This window comes from Loxodonta africana, chromosome 21, assembly GCF_030014295.1.
Source record: "Loxodonta africana isolate mLoxAfr1 chromosome 21, mLoxAfr1.hap2, whole genome shotgun sequence".
In the NCBI taxonomy this organism is placed as follows: domain Eukaryota; kingdom Metazoa; phylum Chordata; class Mammalia; order Proboscidea; family Elephantidae; genus Loxodonta; species Loxodonta africana.
This window is the reverse complement of record NC_087362.1, coordinates 11,315,733-11,337,032: the sequence shown is the minus strand read 5'-3', so window position 1 is coordinate 11,337,032 and position 21,300 is coordinate 11,315,733. Positions and strand designations below refer to the sequence as shown.

The 21,300-nt window shown below is 36.5% G+C and overlaps 1 protein-coding gene across 1 annotated transcript in view; it reads right to left on the bottom strand.

Moving 5' to 3' along the window:
• The window catches only part of GPM6A (glycoprotein M6A), a 393,537-nt gene that overhangs the window by 5,447 nt on the left and 366,790 nt on the right, over nucleotides 1-21,300 (bottom strand). Inside the window, exon 4 of the mRNA XM_023554995.2 lies at nucleotides 8,678-8,831. Coding sequence (XP_023410763.2) covers nucleotides 8,678-8,831 — 154 coding nt within the window. The remainder of the gene's footprint in view (nucleotides 1-8,677; nucleotides 8,832-21,300) is intronic.

Here is a 21,300-nt window from a genome sequence, read left to right as displayed (position 1 = left end):
CAGTGTAGCGTTATAAATGTTTTCGAGACCAAGGGAGAGAAAAACAGAATTTTGGCTGATCAAATCTAAGCAAATTCCATTTTATGCTATAAAGGAACAATTTTTCCTCAGTTTTCATTCATTTACAATGGCAGTCTTCATTTCCGTTGCCCTCGAGTCGATTCCGACTCCTAGCGACCCTACAGGACAGAGCAGAACTCCTAGAGTTTCCAAGGAGGCCTGGTGGATATCAACTGCCTACCTTTTTGGTTAGGAGTCGTAGCACTTAACCACGACGCCACCAGGGTTTCCTATTTCCAGTATACTGGCTAATAATTATGAATAGAAAGTGCAAAACTATTTAGCCTTCATGAACTTTAAGACGTTCACCATCTGACCCACCCGGAGACCATCTGAATTCATTGAATCTAACTATGAGAATTTTCAGGTCCATTTCTTGCTAGTTCATTGGCGTCACAGTCACTGTGGTAATTACACCCCTGACTGTGCTCCAGTCAGTACTCAGATCAGTTCAGCTGGTACAGAGTTGCTCTTCCTCCACAATGCCATTGCCCAAAGTAGGAGTATATCTTCTGCTGACAATCAAAACAGTGCTATTAGTAAGGGAAATGGGAAGAAAAAAAAAAAAAAGAAAATTTCACTTATATTTACCATTGCTACAGTTGGTTCATGGACCAACTCCATCAGAATCACCTAGGGAAAGCGTCAAAAATAAATATTTCTAGGCTCCAACACAGAACTGTTAAGCCAGAATCTACAAAATAATGTTAAGCCTGGAACACCACAATCTTAACAAGCCACAGAAGGCACGCTTCCACTGCTCTGGATCTCATTTTACAGCACAGAAGTAATCAAGTTCACCCTAAAAGTGGCTCTTTAATTTTGTCTGAGAACTACTGAAGTGCTAAGCACACATATGAAGAAAAGAAAACACACACACACAAGCTAGTTCCTAAGGTTTTGGTGAGTTTTCCTTTTTGTTTAACTTTACTATCTGCGTGTATTTACACATTCTTAGCCTCTAGGTGCCCTATCTGCACCCCACCCTTCTTACAGACCACTGCCACCCTCTGTTAAGCCAATAGTTTGTGTGATTTATTTCCATTTCAAAAAATAATCTACTTTAGTACATCAAATACAGACATCTCTCCATGTGGCCTTTCTTTCTGCCAAGATAGTTCTAAGGAAACAAACAAACAAAAGACACTCCCCCCACCCCACAAGATTTGTCTAATGAATCATCGTTATTTAGACAGCTTCTGGGTAGAGACTACATTTCTCCGTACTGATGCAACGCAGCCTTCATTCATGTGGTATATATGTTTCTGTATATAAATTTCTGCACCCATTTCTTTATTCATATTTGCAGCAAATCTAGAAAATGTTGCCTATTCTCACTGTCTGCAGTTCTTGTCCTTTCATTTACACTTAAACCTTTTTTAGTCAGATTTTGTCCTACTCTTGTCGGAAATTTTTCTTGGAAAGAATGAATGATCTCCATATTGTTAAATAAGGGATTAATTCTCAGTTCTCATTTTACTTGCTAATCAGTAGTACTGGACACAGCTGATCACCCCTCTTCCTTCATACACTTTCTTCATTTGGTTTCCAAGATACTACAGTCTCTTCTTTATGTCTTTCTATTCTCACTGGCTTCTCCTCCTCATTCCCCTTGTCTGCTTCCTTCTCTTCTCTTTGACCTCTTAAGGTGGAGCACCCATGTGTTTAGTCCTCAGTCTTCTTTCTCCTTTGCTGATCTCATCCAAACTCAGAACTTTGAATATCATCAACATCTCTTCCCTGAATTCAGGATTCATATATCCAACTTCATACTTGACAACTTTACTTGGATTTATAATAAGAATTTAAAACTCAACATACTTGAAACTGAACTTCTGACCTTCCCTTATTGCCCGCCCTGCTTCTAAGCAAGCTATTCCTTCAGCCTTTCCCATCTAACTCGATAACAAAACAATCTTCCCAGTTGCTCAGGCGGGAAAAAAAAAGAAAAAAAAAATTCTTCCCAGAATTGTCTTTTCTTTCTCACACCATCTATTCAATCTATCACAATCTTTCCAATCTATCAGGAAATTATGCTTCCCCTATCTTCAAAATATATCCAGAATCAGACTACTTCTCCCCATCTATGTTGTGACTGACTGTCCTGGTCGGAGCCACCAATATCTCATGCCTTGGTTACTGCAATATTCTCCTAAAGTCACCCGTTCCTACCATTGCTATAATCTCTTCTCTGTCATACAGCAGCCAGATTAGTCCTTCTATAATGTTAGATCATGCCTTCCTCTGCTCAAAATCCTGCAATGACTCTCCACTTCCATCAGAATAGAAGCCCCAAAACTGATAATGTCTTGTCAGACATTCACCATGATTGGATGAAACAGGTTTCATCTCAATCTATTCTATTTCCTCATTCTTCAGCCACATTGGTCTCCCTATTGTTTCTTGAAAATACCAACTATCTTGCCTTAGATCTTTGCACTGGATCTTCCCTTTGCCAAGAATATTTCCATGGCTAAATCTGTCATTTGCTTCAAATGGCAACTTCTGGATGAAGTCTTTCTTCACCTTCCCTTTAAATATTGTATCCCAACCCTCCCAGGTTTACTGGGATATACTTTTTTTTTCTTTTTACAAAGAGCAATTAATCTGCGATACTGCATTGAAAATACATACGCATATATATATTTCAAATTATTTATAGTTAACGTATCAACATATAAGTACTAATAAGGTATACAAATGAGCATGTATGTTTAAAATGTGCTACAATACAAATTTGAAAACCTGATTATTTTGATTCATGCGTATCTGTTTTTGAGTGGCTGCATTGGACTAACCCAAGATTCAGTAAATTATGCAAATGCATATCAGTTTTTCCAAATATGATTTATATTTATTTGTTTACTAGATTTAGAAAAGCTTTTGGCTAAAATCTACATACTGACTTTTCCAGTTTTTTAAAAGAATTTAGGATTGTACAAGAGAAGGAGCAAGAATTTAGCATGAGGGAAGTAAGAAGAGATAACACTATGGACTTAGTACATTAAAGTGGCCGTCACAAGCTTTTACTGCTTTTTATTCTTTTAAACTGGCTAAACAGGAGCACTATATTTCCTATCTCGCAAGTATTTCCTGACCATGCAATAGGGAGAACTTGGTAGAAAAGTATGCATAATATGCGTACGGAGTTACTACCATGTTCATCACTAAAACAGTAAAAACCACTTGGTGGTTTCTGGACAGTTGAAGCACCACTGCTAGGGAGGTAAGTTTTCATCAAGAAAATTGTAAGCTAAAGTTGGAAGTAAGCAGAATGAATAGACATTATTATTCCTTACAAGCCTTAGGGGCCCTGGTGGTGCAGTGGTTAAGAGTTTGGCTGATAGCCAAAAGGTCAGCAGTTCAAATCCATCAGCCACTCCTTGGAAGTTGTATTCTGCCCCTTGGGTTGCTATGAGTTGGAATTAGCTCGACAGCAATTTTTTTCTTTTCTTTTTTTTTTTTTTTGGTATAGGCTGATAGGAAATTAATTCCTTGCTATGAAATATAATTTTTTATGAAATATAAATGAATATCAAATAATTTATTATTTACATTACTGCTTTTAAAAAATATCTGATGTAAATTACACAAAGGAATCACCTATACAAGAAAAATATAGCAAAGCTTTCACAAATTTTCAAAAATTATTTAGCAGAAGTAAATATAGCTCTGTAATTAGAAATGACACATAGCTACATACATGAAAGATTTCTTCTTAATAGTGTGTGTATGTAGTTTGTACACTAACATAAAATGTCCTCTTGAACTGGATGAACTAGGGTCAAAAGTGTTGATTTCTAGTCTCAGCTCTGCCCTCTGATCTATTTTGAGCAAATAAAGCAGCGTTACTAGGTCAGGGCTGTGTTCTGTACAGAAAGGACGATGGGACAGAACCATGATGTAGGTGCTGGCTAAGCTTGATTTTTTTTTTTTTTTTTTTGTCATGGAGATTTTTTTTTCTCTCATAATTGAGCAGAGCTGAAACATAATAGATATTCAATGAATATTTGATAACAAAGTATAAATAAATATGTGAAATGAAATCTTGATGAAAAGAATATTATGGAAATCAGATACAAGCAGCCTACATTGGTTAAAAATATGTGGGTGAGCTAAACAGAAAGTGGGGTTGGGAAGAAGGCTAGAAGTAGCCTCACCTGCTTTGGACCAGTTTCTCTCTGTGTTTGTCCCTGACGAAATTTCATCAAATTTCTACAATTTAAGAGACCATAGCTTAAACCCTTGGATCTAATATGATGGGGACGGTTTTGACATTTCATGATTCAAATTTACTAGGAAAAACACCATTATACAATCACTGTCAGTCTGTTAAATAGCAGTGCATATAATTGGAGGATAACGGAAGTAATTTTACAAAGGACTGGGAATGCAAGTATTTCATGGCTCATTTTGAAATAGAGAGAATCCTAATCTGATTACGCATTTTAAAATTCATCAGCTCTATTGTGTAATGCCTCTTACCCTGGGTCTGTTTGAAATGCTTACGTTTATTATTTACACAGGAATCCATAGTGAGATGCGCACCTCTACTAAGCGAGAACAGGAGCCATTACGTGGTGGCAGTTCTCATGATGTAAAATATTTTGGTCTCTTAAGAAAAAAGGTACCACCTTTTTTTCAACAAACATCCTAGAAAAATTATGGGAAATTGCTTTAAAGTATATTCTTACCTACTCAACTCCTTTTTTGATGAATATCAATTAATGTCTATACTGAATATAACGCAAATTTTGAGAAGTGGTTCTTTTCTGTTCTGATGCCACTTGATAGTAACTACTTGAGTGTATATGTACATTTAGGATTAACCATTGCTCTCAAGTTGATTCTAATTCACAGCGACCCTATAGAACAGAGTAGAACTGCCCCATTGGGTTTCCAAGGCTGTAATCTTTACTGAAGCAGACTGCCACGTCTTTCCTTGAAAGAGTGGCTGGTGGGTTTGAATCACTGACTTTTCAGTTAGCAGCCGAGCACATAACCATTGAGCCACCAGGGTTCCTTAGGATTCTTACAAAGGACATATTATCTAGAAGGCAAATAAATGTACAGGTAGGTCATTTTATGTTAAGGACTAAGTAGAAAGGTCTAATAGCTAATGTTAAAAGATTTCATGACATCTGAAAAGTGTTTTTTTTCTTCCACATTCAAGTAGAAGAAGCAACATCTGGATAAAGTGTTGTTGCTATGTTGGAAACAGCGTTAAGGCTCAAAGAAAAGCCTTATTTAACTACATAGGCATGGTTTACTCCCACTGTGGCACATGTTCTTAGAAAGACAGACAAAAAAGTTTGAACCGACGAGACTCAGATGAGATTTTTTACTTTGAGTTGATGCTGTAATGGGATGAGACCTCTGGACATTGGGATTGGGTGAATGTATTACGCATATCTTTGGGGGCCAGAGGACGGACTATGGAGACATCAAAATGGCCTCTCAAAGATGTTTACATGCTAATAATCCCTGGGACCTGCAATTATGTTAGATGACATGGCAAAGGGTAATTAACATTACAGAAGACTGGTCATACAGATGCAATATTGCTGGCTTTGACAGAAGAGGAACTGCTACAATGGTAAAGTACATGAAGTCTCAGAAACAATAAATAGCAAGCCTGTAAAACAAAATTATGGACTCTGGTTTTAGATGGTATATTTAATTCCTACTGGTGCTGTGAGTCGGAAGCGACTCGATGGCATTGGGTCATTGGGTGGGTATTGGTGCTGTAACAGATTACCACAAGTTTAGTGGTTTATAACAACATAAATTCATTCTCTTACAGTTCTGGAGGGCAGAAGCCTAAAATCAAGGTGTTGGCAGGGCTGCATTCCTTCTGGAGGATCTAGGAAGAGAATTAGATCCCATGCCTTTTTCAGCTTCTAGAGGTCACCCATATTCCTTGGTTCTTGGTCCCTTTTCTCATCTTCAAGTCTAGTAATACTGCATCTTTCTGAGCCTTTCTTCATGTCACATCTTCCTCAGACTGACTCTCCTATATTTAAGGACCTTTGTTACTACACTGGGCTGACAAAGGTAATCCAGGATAATCTCCCTATTTTAAGGTCAGTTGGTTAGCAACCTTAGCTCTGTCTGAAACATTAATCCTCTTTGACATATAACTGAAAATATTCACAGGTTCCAGGAATTAGGTGTTGGAAATCTTCTGGGCAGGGGACATTATTCTGTCTACTACATATATTAATGATTTATTTGAGATTATGGTGAAGAAAGCTCTTCTAAAATTTTATTTGAAAAACTGTTGACTAGGAAAAGGATTGCACCAAGATTAAGGAAACTTACCTTTCCATCCCGGCATGGCCTGCTAAATAGCTGTAATCTTGGAAAATTTATTTCATCTCTTAGTATTCCATTTATTTCAGATTAGACAACTGAATTGGTGATTAATGAAGTTCAGTTGTAATATTCTGTGATTCTAAGACATATTCTAAGGCAAATTGTATACTTAATGTCACAGGGGATCATAAACACTGGGTAGTCCAAGTCTCAATATATTAAAAAAAGTTCAGTTAATTTTGACATCACAAGAACCTGAATATGTTGAGAATTAACAAAAAAGATTTTAAAAATCATGGAAAACTAGTCATCTTTTAAAGATTAATTTGCTCTCCTTTAGAAATCAAATTTAGGGAAAATTAAAATATTTCTCTGGAGTTACCCAATATTTTTCAGTCTAAAATATGCTTCAATAAAAATAAAGACCGTCTAACCACCTATTTGACATATTCTCACTTAGCCACTACGTAAGAATTGAAATACTTCCAAATGGAAGTATGCTAAACTATGAGGAATTCTTGAAAATATAAACCATTCACACTCAAGAGGCCCCAGCTGCGCCTATTCCCATGGTGACACTTTCAGGAGAGAAAAGTCAGGCTCTAAGACTAGGATTGACAAAATACATTTTAGTATAAGTATGTCCCATACAATATTTGGGAAATTTAAGTAGAAGTGTGTCCTACATGACAATACTTTAGACATACTTGTACTAAAAAAAAAAAAAAATCCTTGTTATTGAAATTCAAATTTAACTGGGATTCTTGTATTTTATGTGGCAACCCTGTCTAAGACGCTAGCCACATCTTTTCAAATTTTAATTTTTAGGGTCAGCAGAATAAAAGGAAGACATTGACAAAGATAGGCTAAAACCAGAGCCATGGTTTTCTGAGGAGTTAATCCCCAGTGGCCTCCATCAAGAATTGCTGAGATCAGCTTTTCATATGTTTACAAGGGTCAAGACTCCAAGAGTAAAGCATTACCAGGGTAAGACCGTTCCATATTTTCTTATCGTTTTGCCAAGAACTTCAACTACAGAGCATATCATCTTGCTCTGAATTTGGATCAGACTGCAGGGGTCCCAGAGGACTTCTACTGGTAGTATGATGGGTGGTCCACTGTTTCGGAGTACACACCTAGTTATCTATAGAATAACTATGCTGTACTCTGCAGTCTATCCACAGTCTACCTTAGAGCCACAAGGCCTTCAGAAATCATCCAGTGCACTATTTCCCACTTTTCTGAGGCCTGAGCAAACCTCGTTAGAGGAAAACATTGAGAGCATCCCCAGACATTAATATGTACACTTTTAATATCTGTTGAGTGAAAAATTCCATTTGTACATGTGGATTTGCAAATCTTTTCTAAATTGTGTAGCTCCTATGTTTTCACCTATAAGAAACAGAATCTCAAATAGGTTAATTGAGATTAGACTAACTTTCCTGACACCTGTTTCATCACTTGTTTCAATATGAGAGGGAGCTCACTTATGATTAAGAGCATAGACTCTGAAGATAGACTGCCTGGGTTTGCATCCTGGCTATGCCTCTTACTACCTGTATAACTTTGGGCAAGTCATTTAACCTCTCTGTGTCTCAGTTTTGTGTGTGTGTGTGTGTGTGTGTGTGTGTGTATAAAGACAATAACACCCAGCACATCAAATAGAGTTCCTGTGAGAATTAAACAAGTTAACATATGTAAAGTACTTAGAAAGAGGTCTATATATTGTAACTCCATATAAATATGAGTAACTATTGCTATGATATGAGGTTTTAGCCCTCAAAAAGAATAACCAAAAAGGATTGCTGATTTAACATTATTTGAATTCTTTATTATTAAATACTGGTTTGTTTGTTTTGTTTTGTTTTGTCTTTCCCATCTCAGAAGACAATGAAGTACATAATTATTAGATAATCTTTAAATTGGATTTCACAATTTGTACTGTTTATCATGTGAGGATTAAAAGGGGATGCCAACATCATAGTGAGTTTGGAAAAGAGCCTAGGAGTCAGAAAAGAGAAATTACAACTATAATCTGCCAATTCCAGGAAATGCAATCTGATAGACTATTTATACAGACATGTATGTATGCTCATGTTGTGATATCAACTTCCACTCACCCTTAAATTCCTACTTATTTAAATTAAAAAGGCATGTCTTAAAAAGTGAATGATAAATTCAACTCTTTGGTGGAAGAAGTAATAATGATGGTACTGAAGTGTTTTATATTATCTTGGATGTAGTTATTTCCATAACACAATATGGGGTGTTGTTTTACAACAAGCAATCAATATCCACGTACCAAAGGGACGAAGGTCCAAGCAGAGATTTGCTCCCTCCACTAAGGTGGTGTTCCGGCAGATGGTCCACAGATTGAAGTACATGTAAACTGGCAGTGAGGTGAAAACTGTGACTCCCAGCCAGGCCAACATGAAAAGGTATGTCAGCATAATAAACTGCAACAGAGAAAAAGTAAAAAGAGGAACCTATAATTTACTGGAAAAGAAGAATTTCGTGTTTAATCTATAAAGCTCTATATTTGAGGTTTTAAGGATGGTAGCACATAAATCGTTATCACAATACTGGTAGGAACCACACCATGGGAGGCTGAGAGAAGGTGAATGTAAGAGGCTATAAAATCGTATCTTCACAGAGGATGTGAAGCACAAGGGAAGAAACAGTCCATCTGCATTTTAACACCTGCTTCATTCATGTCTTTATCTTAAAAATCTTCACCACATATTTTTTAAACTTCAGAAAATGGGGAATTTTACTATGATGAATTCCAAATAAATTAAAATTTTGTCAACAAATTTATATGACACTGACATCATGTCATATAAATATTTAAACTACATGAACATGTTCACATTTAACATTATAAGTGTGGTGATTCTCAAATCATGTTAGTGTATGATTATACTTAATACACTCACTCCTCACTTATCAACATGGTTAGGCTCTAAAGACCAAGTTGTTATGTGAAAACTAGCATTATGCAAAAATGGAGGATGACCACATCAGATCATAAAATGGAAGATAACCACATCATTACATAACTATCAAATTACATCATTACATAACTGCCAAACCACAGCAAGTCATGACCCAGCCAAGCTGACACATAATCTTGACCATCAGACAGCCAGCATTACTTTCACCTCGCACCTTGGTATTGTTACTGCCAGATATACACCACTAATGTGCAAAATAGTTGGATAGCAGATTTTTTACCGTTGTCATAAGTGTAAAATGTCACATAATGAGATAGTCAATTAGTGAAGAGTAGGTGTAATATGAGTCTCCAGTTCCATTCCTCCTTTTTGATGATTTTTTGTGAACTTTAAGTCTTCCTTCTTATTATAAAAGCATAATAAAAAGTATTTAAGTTTGAAAGTAATTTTTTTCTCTATTTCAGAGACATTTTTAATATTTACAAAGCATATCAAGAGGTTCTTTGTAATCCTTGTTCCTTTTCAGTAAAGATTTACAGTAATTTTTAATTCAATAATGACTTGGTTGCTGGGTAAGAAAAGTGACACGTCTCAACGAGTGGATGAATAGCTGGTGGAAGACATGTATTAATGTCTCAAATTACTTATCAATTACATTAATCCATACCATACATATATATAATTGTTTATATAAACACCCTTTAATACTCTAAGATAGCAGATTTTTAACAACCATATTTTATACAACTGAAAGAGAATGAATATAAGTAAGTATAAAACCTTGAAGTTTAAATGCAGGGTTTAAATCTGCACATTGATACAAATTAACTGTATTTCTTAAAGCAAGTTATGTCATTCAATGTATTGGTTTATTACCCACGTAACTCAGCATCCAGAAATAGAGAATGATGGTCAATCTCACAGGAGTTGCCAAATTATCCTCCCAATGTGGTATTAATCATACTCAAGTATCAGAGATTAAACTCTAGATTATCCATAAAGAGTAGCCAAATAAGATCATCACTAACAACTTTCGTGTCACACCTTCTACCTCTGATTTTTTCATCCGAACGTTACTGATCATTTCTCAGCATCAGTGAATAAGAGTAACCTTCTCTGCCATCACTCTTATACTTGACCTTATGACTGTCATGTTGTCTACCAGCAAAACACAGAGAACTTGTAGAAGGAATAAAACCAGAAGAGCATTTTTAGAAGTACATTTTTATTCATTTTGCAATGATTGATTGACATATTACTTATTCCTTCAATCCACAAAGGAGATAACAAATAGCATGTATTAGTTACTGTGATACCTACTGGTGATAGAGAGGTGAATGACTCAGTTCCCTGCCTGTAAAGAACACCCAGCTTTGTAGACTTCAGAGTCTATAAAACTATGTAGATACCTGAAGAAAGCAATATGTCATAGTTTCTCTGTAATTTTTTTTTTATGATTTGTGTTTTATCAATTTCCCACAAAAAATACATTTTTACTCCTTTTCTGTCTTCTAACTCACTCTTATTTTTCTTTTAACACAAAATTATAAGTTGGGAAGAGTGTGTTCTATATATACACACATTTCTGCATATATCACCTGGTCTGAATTGATATCCTCAGAGAGATCCACTCCAAATTCTATCCCTCCATCCTTTTGGAAACCCTGGTGGCATAGTGGTTATGAGCTATGGCTGCTAACCAAAAGGTCGGCAGTTCAAGTCTACCAGGTGCTTCTTGGAAACCACGTGAGGCAGTTCTACTCAGTCCTATAGGATCGCTATGAGTCGGAATCAACTCGATGGCAGTGGGTTTGGACCATGGATTAAAGGATTGTGTACCTTGTAGATTCAAATTGTATGTGATGATTCTCTTATATCTATATGATCAGACTCAGAGCATGAGATGACCAAAACATGGGATCAAAACTGCAAACATGGAGCCTTTTAAATCCTTCAAACTTACCCCCTTAATTAATACGGCAATAGATTTGAAAATATCTGAAATGCAACTCTTGTACATGAAAGGCTAATTTTCTATAGCTATTTGATTTTTCCGCTGAGTTTCACAGGCACACTTCTATAGGACTTTTGATGACAAGCAGTAGTGTATTTTGGCTTAACTTTAACATTACCTTTAGTTACATTTTCAAAATGACAATACAGTATACAATAAATATAATGAACGAAACTAAATCTCTTATTCTCTTAATTCCTTAGATGATAAGTTATAGTCAGATTTCCTCCCCGTTGTTCAGATGAAGTATCAGACTGTTGTTGTTGTTAGGTGCCGTCGAGTCGGTTCTGACTCACAGCCACCCTACGCACAAGAGAATGAAACACTTCCCGGTCCTGCGGCATCCTAACAATTTTTGCTACGCTCGGGCCCATTGTTGCAGCCATTGTGTCAATCCATCTTGTTGATAGTCTTCCTCTTTTCCACTGACCCTGTACTTTACCAAGCATGAAGTCCTTCTCCAAGGACTGGTCCCTCCTGATAACATGTCCAAAGTATGAGAGATGTAGTTTTACCATCCTTGCTTCTTTTTTTTTTTTTTTTTTTTTGCTTCTAAGAAGCATTCTGGTTGTAATTTTTCCAAGACAGATTTGTTCATTCTTCTGGCAGTCCATGGCATATTCAATGTTCTTCGCCAACACCACAATTCAAAGGTGTCAATTCTTCTTTGGTTTTTCTTATTCATCATCATTGTCCCGCTTTCACATGCATATGAGGCAATTGAAAACACCATGGTTGGGTCAGGCGCACCTTAGTCTTCAAGGTGACATCTTCGCTTTTCAACACTTTAAAGGAGGACTTTTGCAGCCTATTTGCCCAAGGTAATCTGTCTTTTGATTTCTTGACTGCTGCTTCCATGGGTGTTGATTTGTGGATCCAAGTAAATTGAAATCCTTGACAACTTCAATCTTTCCTCTGTTTATCATGATGTTGCTTATTGGTCCAGTTGTGAGGATTTTTGTTTTCTTTATGTTGAGGTGTAATCCATACTGAAGGTTGTCATCAGTAAGCGCTTCAACTTCCCTTCACTTTCAGCAAGCAAGGTTGGGCCATCTGCATATCAAAGGCTGCTAATGAGTCTTCCTCTAATCCTGACGCCACGTTCTTTATATAGTTCAGCTTCTTGGATTATTTCCTCAGCAAACAGATTGAATAGGCATGGTGAAAGGATACAACCCTGATGCACACCCTTCCTGACTTCAAACCATGTAGTATCCCCTTGTTCTGTCCAAACAACTGCCTCTTGATCTATGTACAGGTTACTCATGAGCACAATTAAGTCTCTGGAATTCCCATTCTCCACAATGTTATCCAGAATTTGCCATGATCCACAGAGTCGAATGCCTTTGCATTGTCAATAAAACACAGGTAAACATCCTTCTGGTATTCTTTGCTTTCAGCCAGGGTCCATCTGACATCAGCAAGGATAATCTGGTTCCATGTCCTCTTCTAAATCCAGCTTGAATTTCTGGCAGTTCCCTGTTGATATACTGCTGCAACCAGTTTCAAATGATCTTCAGCAAAATTTTGCTTGCATGTGATATTAATGATACTGTTCAATAATTTCTGCATTCGGTGGGATCACCTTTGTTGGGAATACACATAAATATGGATCTCTTCCAGCTGGTTGGCCAGGTAGCTTTCTTCCAAATTTCTTGGCATAGACAAGTGAGCACTTCCAGCACTGCATCCATTTGTTGAAACATCTCAACTGGTCTTCCGTCAATTCCCGGAGCCTTGTTTTTGGCTAACACCTTTAGTGCAGCTTGGACTTCTACTTTCAGTACCATTGGTTTCTGATCATACGTTACCTCCTAAAATGGTTGAACATCCACCAATTCTTTTTGGTATAGTGACTCTGTATATCCCGTCCATCTTCTTTAGATGTTTCCTGCATTGTTTAGTATTTTCCCAATAATGAAGTAAAAGGGCTGAACAGAAGATTTCAAAGGACAGCTCAAGAAGACAAAGTATCAAACTAGTCAAAGTTATTTAGTAACTCTCAAAATATATGCTATAAATAGCACTTGTGAAAAATAGTAAAATTACTTTCAATGTCTTAGTAGAGGTTATGCACTTATACTAGAGTAATATTGTGATTGATATAGGCAGAGATTATGGGGATTAAGGATAGCAGGGAGTTTACACAATGAATGTGAAAAGAGTCCAGGGTTTAAAGCCAATGAGACCAGGTATCTAGCCCTTTTCCTATAACTTACAAAAGGACTTAGTACTTCAGAAACCCAGGACATAATTAAACACTTGCTTTCTAAACTGTTGTTTTAACTCATCTCAAATCTGACTTGCTGTTGGTCTCTACTATGAAACGATAGTGGTTGGAGAGTGTGATGAGTCAATATCTGTCCTAACTCAGTATTCATTTTAAACTATGGTTTACCAGGCATATTTACACTTTATACATGAGTCAGAATTGACTCGATAGCAATGGGTTTTGTTTTTGTTTTTTGTATCCAGGGTGAAACAAAGCCTGGTCTATAAATATTAGCACATAAAGCTTGTTGAATATTAAGTTATTTAAACTAGTGAAGGAATGCGCATAAATATCCTTAAAAGTGTATTTATTTCTTAATGAAATTATTAAAGCTTATATCACTTTTAAGGAACCTTGGTGGTACAGTGGTTAAATGTTCAGCTGCTAACCATAAAGGTCAGCAGTTTGAATCTACCAGCCGCTCCTTGAAAACCCTATAAGGGAGTTCTACTCTTTCCTATCGGGTCGCTATGAGTCGGAACTGACTTGACAACAATGGGTCTGGTTTTAGTTTTTTATGTTACTCTCACAAATAGTTAACTATGCTCAACAAATATACCCGTTGCCAGTGAGTTGATTTCAACTCATAGTGACCCTACAGGACAGAACAGATCTGCCCCATAGGGTTTCCGAGGTTTTAATCTTCACGGAAGTTGACTGCCACATTTTTCTCCCTTAGAGCAGCTGGTGGGTTTGAACCACCAACCTTTCAGTTAGCAGCTGAGTGGTTAACCATTGTGCCACCAGGGCTCCTTTCAATATTACAAGGGCCTATTATGTGTAACCACTACCCTTCTATCAGTTTGTCATACTATGGTGGCTTGCATGTTGCTCTGACGCTGGAAGCTATGCCACCTGTATTTCAAATAGCAGCAGGATCACCCATGGTGGACAGGTTATAGCAGAGCTTTCAGACTAAGAGAGACTAGAGAGGCCTGGTGATCTACTTCTGAAAACTGGCCAATGAAAACATTATGGGTCACAACAGAACATTGTCCAAATTTCCTGCTTTGGTACACCATCAAAAGGGATCAAAAGTACATTGCATTTGGTGAAGAAGAGGCCAGCGAGGGTGAGGGAGACCCTCAGTGAGATGGATGAGCACAATAGCTGCAATGACGGACTCAAACATGGTGGTGATTATGAGGACGATGCAGGACTGAACAACATGTCCTTCTGTTGTACATAAGGTCACCATGAGTCAGAGCTGACTTGAGGGCAGCTACCTACCTATCTATCTCTCTCTCTCTATTACGTGTAAAGTTTTAAGGTAGAATTTCAGACATGGAAAAAAAATTTTCCTCCTTATTTTAACAATCAAAAGAATAAAAATACTCTGTGTGAAAACATAGACACCTTTTGGTCTTGACTGTCTGTGGTACACATTTTCCTTGCCTCTTCCAGAGAGAAAGGGCAATCTTTCTTATGTGACCTTCATGCTTTCTGCCTTCCGTAATGTGGAATGAAGCAAACCAAGAGACGAGCCTCACTGAGCCATGTGGCTGCCTGCTCAGAATTCCAGCTTTCTCACCTTATCACATTACTTATGCATCCACCCTTGTTGAAGAAGGTCTGCTAAGCCAAAAAATACTGAGAAGCATGGTTGTCGTTTTGTATGCTCTTGGGTTGATTTTCAACTCACAGCAACCCCACGTGACAGAGTATAACTGCTCACAGGGTTTTCTAGGCTGTAAATCTTTACCAGAGCAGATCTCCAGGTCTTTCTCCCACTGAGCCATTGAATAGTTTCAGACCCTGATCTTTTGGTTAGCTGCTGAGCACCTCACATTTCTGCCTCCAGGGCTCCTTACACTACAGCTCTCAGTACTGATTCGCTTCTGACATTGATAACCTGAACGGTGTGATACAAGTCATTTTCCAACTTCTGCCATTTAGTTCTAATCTGTGAGACACAAAGACCTATTAATGTATTTATTCAACACACATTCACACGATACTTGTGTGCCCAACTTAGATGTCACATTAATTCAACAATAAAGGGGGCCTTAGAGTATTTTTTTTTTTTTTTTTTTAGAGTATATTGATTAAAGGCACAGGCTTGTGACCTGAGATTGAGTCTAGGCTTCTGTCTACACCTCTGTTTCTGCCTTGTGAAATGAGGATAACTGGTATAAGTGACCTCATGTGTTTGTGGTTAGGCTAGAAAGACATAACACACAAAAAGCTTTTAGCATCGAGCCTGACGCATAAGACGCACTAAGAAAATATTAGCTATTTTTATTCTTGATAATATTATTTTGATTACTACTACTGCTACCAAAATATATGTTTTGTCTGAATGGTGGAATGATATAAAATAAGAGAATTAATTACATTTCATCTCATGATTGGAAAAATTAAAATAAGGAGTTCTTGGGTCTGGGAAAGTTATTCAAAGAGGGCTCTCTTTCAAGGAGAAAGGCTCCAGAAATGCTTGGAAACCACCTCAAAACTGAAGAAATCCTGTTCATGGAACTCCTGGGGCGGGGGGAGGGAGGGAGGAGCCTTCTTTATCAAACTTGGTGTTGTTACCAACTGCGGATTTCAAGTCTAATTTATAGTCCCAAGAACAATGAACATGATACAGCAGCTTGGAGGACTAAAAGCCACCCTAAATCCATGAGAGTAATCAGCATGCTTATGGCTACATCCCCACTATCTTGCTTTCCCTCTTCCTGCCCCAGGGAATTTTTCAAAAGCTTCTTTTGAAGGTGCTGTTCATTGTAGAATGGCACTTATAATTCAAGAGCTTTAGGATTCAAAGTCGATTGGAACACTTTGAACTGTGTTGCTTGCTGCTACTTGACAAGGAAAACAAAGGGGCGACTCCTGAAGCCACAGCACTGACTAATAGTTTCTTTCCTCTGCCATCCAAGTGTTAACGGCGATTCGCTAAAGCCAAATGTTGTAAACTGAGAGAATATGTCCATTACTATTAATGCATAAATTTTGATATGAAAGATACAAAAGACATTACTTTCAAGTTTCAATGGCCGACTAGTTATATTTCAGGAAGTAGCAGTTCAGTCACTAAAGTGTCATAATTAGGTAATCTACCAATAGAATTCCATCTTTCTCTTTCATCAATTTTATTTTAGAATCTGACGTTTATTCAAATTGAAGAACTATTTAAGTTGATCAAATATAATCTTAGGTAAAAAAAAAAACCTGTATATGTAATAAAATACATAAGTATCATAAATTTATTTCTAGCTTTAATTGTTAATCATATAAAATATATACATTTTGTCATCTGAGGATTAGATGTATTTAAGCTACTCTTATTTTTATTAGGATGACCTCTGGAAACTTAAAAAATTCTTCTGATTTTGAAAAAAAAATGTATGTTTTTATTAACATATGTTTTTAGATGAAAGTCATTTGGAAATTCAACTCTACAATATCTGTTTAGGAAATACAGTAAAAGCAAACAGAGAACTAGAAGATATTATGAAAGTATAATGAACTTGAAGTCACAGGACCTGGTCATTAGCTATGTGATGTTAGGGGTATCATTCAGAGTCACTGTCCTTATTTGTGATGAGTAAATTAGAATACCTCTTTCATAAGGCTGAGATGTAAACAAAAGAAAAGATCATAAATGGAAATAACTCAGTGATAACACAGTTCACAATAAATCTTACTTTTAGAGTAAACCCAAAGAGAGTAGATTCTTTTCTTTAACAAAAAATTAGTTATTCCGTACTTCCAAAGGTGAGGTATGAACAAAAGGATCTTATTTATCTTGCATTTGATATTTACTGCCATCGATGGCCACTGAATTTTAATGTCTAGTAGTCCTGGTCCTATTTTTAGAAAGAAGGGAAGGATGGGTCCTGTGGAGGTTACATTATAAATCGGTCTCAATGTATTTTCTTATTTCAGCTGGTGTTTTAAGTATACTCACATATATGAAAATGCTGACTACTTCCTCCTGATAGATTTTTTAAAAAAGTAAAATTTCCATAGTTTGAGATAACAAACTCACTGACTGTAGAAGGTAAAAATTGCTAAAATAAATGATAGAGACTGAGTTCCAGATATTTAACTCTTATCAAACACATCCCTTTATCACATCAATATTTTAGTACCATTTCATCTGAACATACAAATGACTAAGTCATAAGAGGCATCTTCTTGTTATCAATACTTTTATTTTCACTCAATATACATTTGTTGAGTGCCTACTATGAGTTAGCATTAAATTCAACAACACTGTTGTGAATTATTTCTTAGTGACTTGAAGTTAAATAAAGCAACACGTAATTATTGTTTTGATGTTCATCCTAAATATTCAAATAATTGTTAGAAATTTAGTAGGGAGTGCAAACATCAAACTGCAAGAGGCAAAGGTTTCATTTCTCTTGAAGAAGGCTAAAATGGATTTTTACTCCTTGTTCTTGAACTGTTGAGATTATGGAGTATTTAAATTGAAAATGATTTACAAAGGGTAACTGCTTTTTCATCTGACCCCCTATGAATAAATTTAAGATCTCAGAAAATTACTCTGTTGAGCCATAGACCTTCTGTGGCAACTTTAGCAGATGTGTGTCAGTAGAGGTAAAAATACATCCTAGAAGTCAACAGCACTGATAAAAAGAAGCTGGCTCACCCTGACTCCAAAAGTCTGTAGGTCTGTAAATTACCTAACGGATTAAAAAAAAAAAAAAAAAAAAAGCCACATATTGAATGTACAGTAATGATATAATTAATGATCAAAAAGCCCACTGCCACCGAGTGACAGTGATTCACAGTGACTCTATACAACAGAGTAGAACTGTCCCATAGGGTTTCCAAGGCTATAAATCTTCACAGAAGCAGACTGCCACATCTTTCTCCCATGGTGCAGCTGGTAGGTTTGAAACACCGACCTTTAGATTAGCAGCTGAGTGCATTAACCACTGTGCCACCAGGGGTTCTCATATAATTAATAGCTTCAGGTAAAAGGTAGGCACAAACCTTAGTGAACTGAATGGATCTATTCATATACTCAAAGTTTCTCTATAACTAAAATTACACTACTAGGTTGAATTCAGGTCAGTGTTCATCAGGTCTCTTTGTCATTAACTGTTGCAGGGTATGGAATATAAAGACAGTTTGTTAAAAATTTAGACCAGAGCCTCAGGGTCATCATTCCACCGCGATATTTTTTATGACATTTTCTCATCTCAGAATGAATTTAAAAAGTATCAATTAAGTCACTTTAACAACAAAAGGCGAGACATCTTTAAATTTCAGAAACGGACGAAATAAACCAAAGCTTAAATTTCCTGTGATCAGGAAGTTTCATTAGGTTGGTATTAGCTGAAGGATCCAAGGTTCTAATAGCAGTTTTCAAACATGGTCATATATAAGAATCATCTGGTAAATGTGAGAGAGACAGAGATGTTTAGGCCTTTCTGACAACAATTAACTCTATATTTTAAAAATTTCTGAAGACTGTCCTAACGGCATCCAGGATTAGGAACTGCTGCTATATTGACATTTTTAAAGAAGTTCCCATAAGTACACTTGATGAGAAGCCTTCTTTGATTTTCACCCTTAAGCTCTTCCAGGTACTACTCCTAAACTTAAAAAAAAAAGAGAGAGAGAGAGAATGGCTACCTTCAGGATGATATGCCAAAAGAAATGCATGCTAATGTCAATGAAACAACCAAATGGATTGATGATTATAATTAGTGGGATACTGGAAATGAGACAAATCCCTAAGTCAGTTTCTCCACTTCAGCACTATGAACATTCTGAGCCAGGTAAGTCCTTGTTATGGTGGCTGCCCTGTGGATTGCAGGATGTTCAGCAACATCTCTGGCATCTACTCACTATATATGTCAGCTATATAACAAAAAAGCCTCGATGTTCCCTGGGGGCCAAAATAGCCCCAGATGAATAAAGACTGAAGTAGAAATAAATGAAATAGGGAACAGAAAAAACAATAGAAAAAATCAACAAGACCAAGAGCTGGGTCTTTGAAAAGATCAACTAAATCGCAAACTACTGGTCAAACTGACAAAAGCAAAACAGGAAACAAATAAATAACAAATGAGATGGGGGACATTTACAACAGACTCAACTGAAATAAAAAGGATCATAACAGAATACTATGAAAAACTGTACCCCAACAAACTTGAGAACCTAAAGAAAATGGACACATTTCTAGAAACACACTACCTACCTAAACTAACACCAGCCGAGACAGAAAACCTGAACAGACCCATAATAAGAGATTGAAGAGATAAAAAAAAAAAAAAACTCTCATCAAAAAAATCCCTGGTTCAGATGGCTTCACTGGAGAATTCTACCAAACATTCAAAGAAGAGCTCACACCATTTCTACTCCAATTATTTCAGAGCACAAAAAAGCAAGGAATACTCCCAAATTCATTCTATGAAGCCAGGATAATCCTGATACCAAACTGAGGTAAAGACGCCACAAAAAAGGAAAATTACAGACCAGTATCTCTCATGAATATAGATGCAAAAATTCTTAACAAAATTCTAGCCAATAGAATTCAACAGCATATCAAAAAAAAAATAATAATTCACCACAACCAAGTGGGATTCATACCAGATATGCAAGAATGGTTTAACATTATAAAATCAACCAATGTATTCCACCACATAAATGGAATAAAAGAAAAGAATCACATGATCATCTCAATTGACAGGCAAAACATATTGGATGAAGTTCAACACCCATCCCTGATAAAATCTCTCAATAAAATATAGAATAGAAGGAAAATTCCTCAGTATAATAAAGTGCACCTACACAAAATCAACAGCCAACATCTTTCTCAATGGAGAGAGCGGGTGAAAGCATTCCCCCTAAGAACAGGAACAAGATAAGGATGCCGTTTATTACCAGTCCTATTTAACATTGTGCTGGAAGTTCTAGCTAAAGCAATAAGTCAAGAAAAAGAAATAAAGGGCATCCAAATTAGAAAGGAAGAAGTAAAACTATGCCTATTCACAGATGATATGATCCTATACACTGATAGCTCCAAAGATTCCACAAGAAAATTACTGGAACTAATAGAAATATTCAGCAGAGTAGTAAGATACAGGATCAACACAAAAAATCAGTTGGATTCCTCTACACCAACAAAGAGAACTTCAAAAAGGAAATCAGGAAAACAATACCATTTACAATAGCCCCTCAAAAGATAAAACAGTTAGGAATAAATTGAACCAGGGATGTAAAAGAGCTATGCAAGGGAAACTACAAAACACTACTGCCAGAAACCAAAAAAGACCTATATAAATGGAAAAACATACCATACTCATGGATAGGAAGACTCAACACTGTGAAAATGTCAATTCTACCCAAAGCGATCTACAAATATAATGCCAACAGCATTCTTTAATGAGATGGAAAAACTAATCAACTTTATATGGAAAGGAAAGAGGCTCCAGATAAGCAAAGCATTACTGAAGAAAAAGAACAAAGTAGGAGGCCTCATACTACCTGATCTAAGAATCTACTATACAGTCAAGGCAGTCAAAACAACCTGGTACTGGTACAATGACAGACACATACATACACCAAGGGAACAGAATTGAGAACCCAGACATAAAACCATCCATCTATGGTAAGCTGATTTTTGACAAAGGAACAAAGTCCATTAAGTGGGGAAAAGACAGTCTTTTTAACAAATGTTGCTGGCAAAACTGGATGTTCACCTGTAAAAA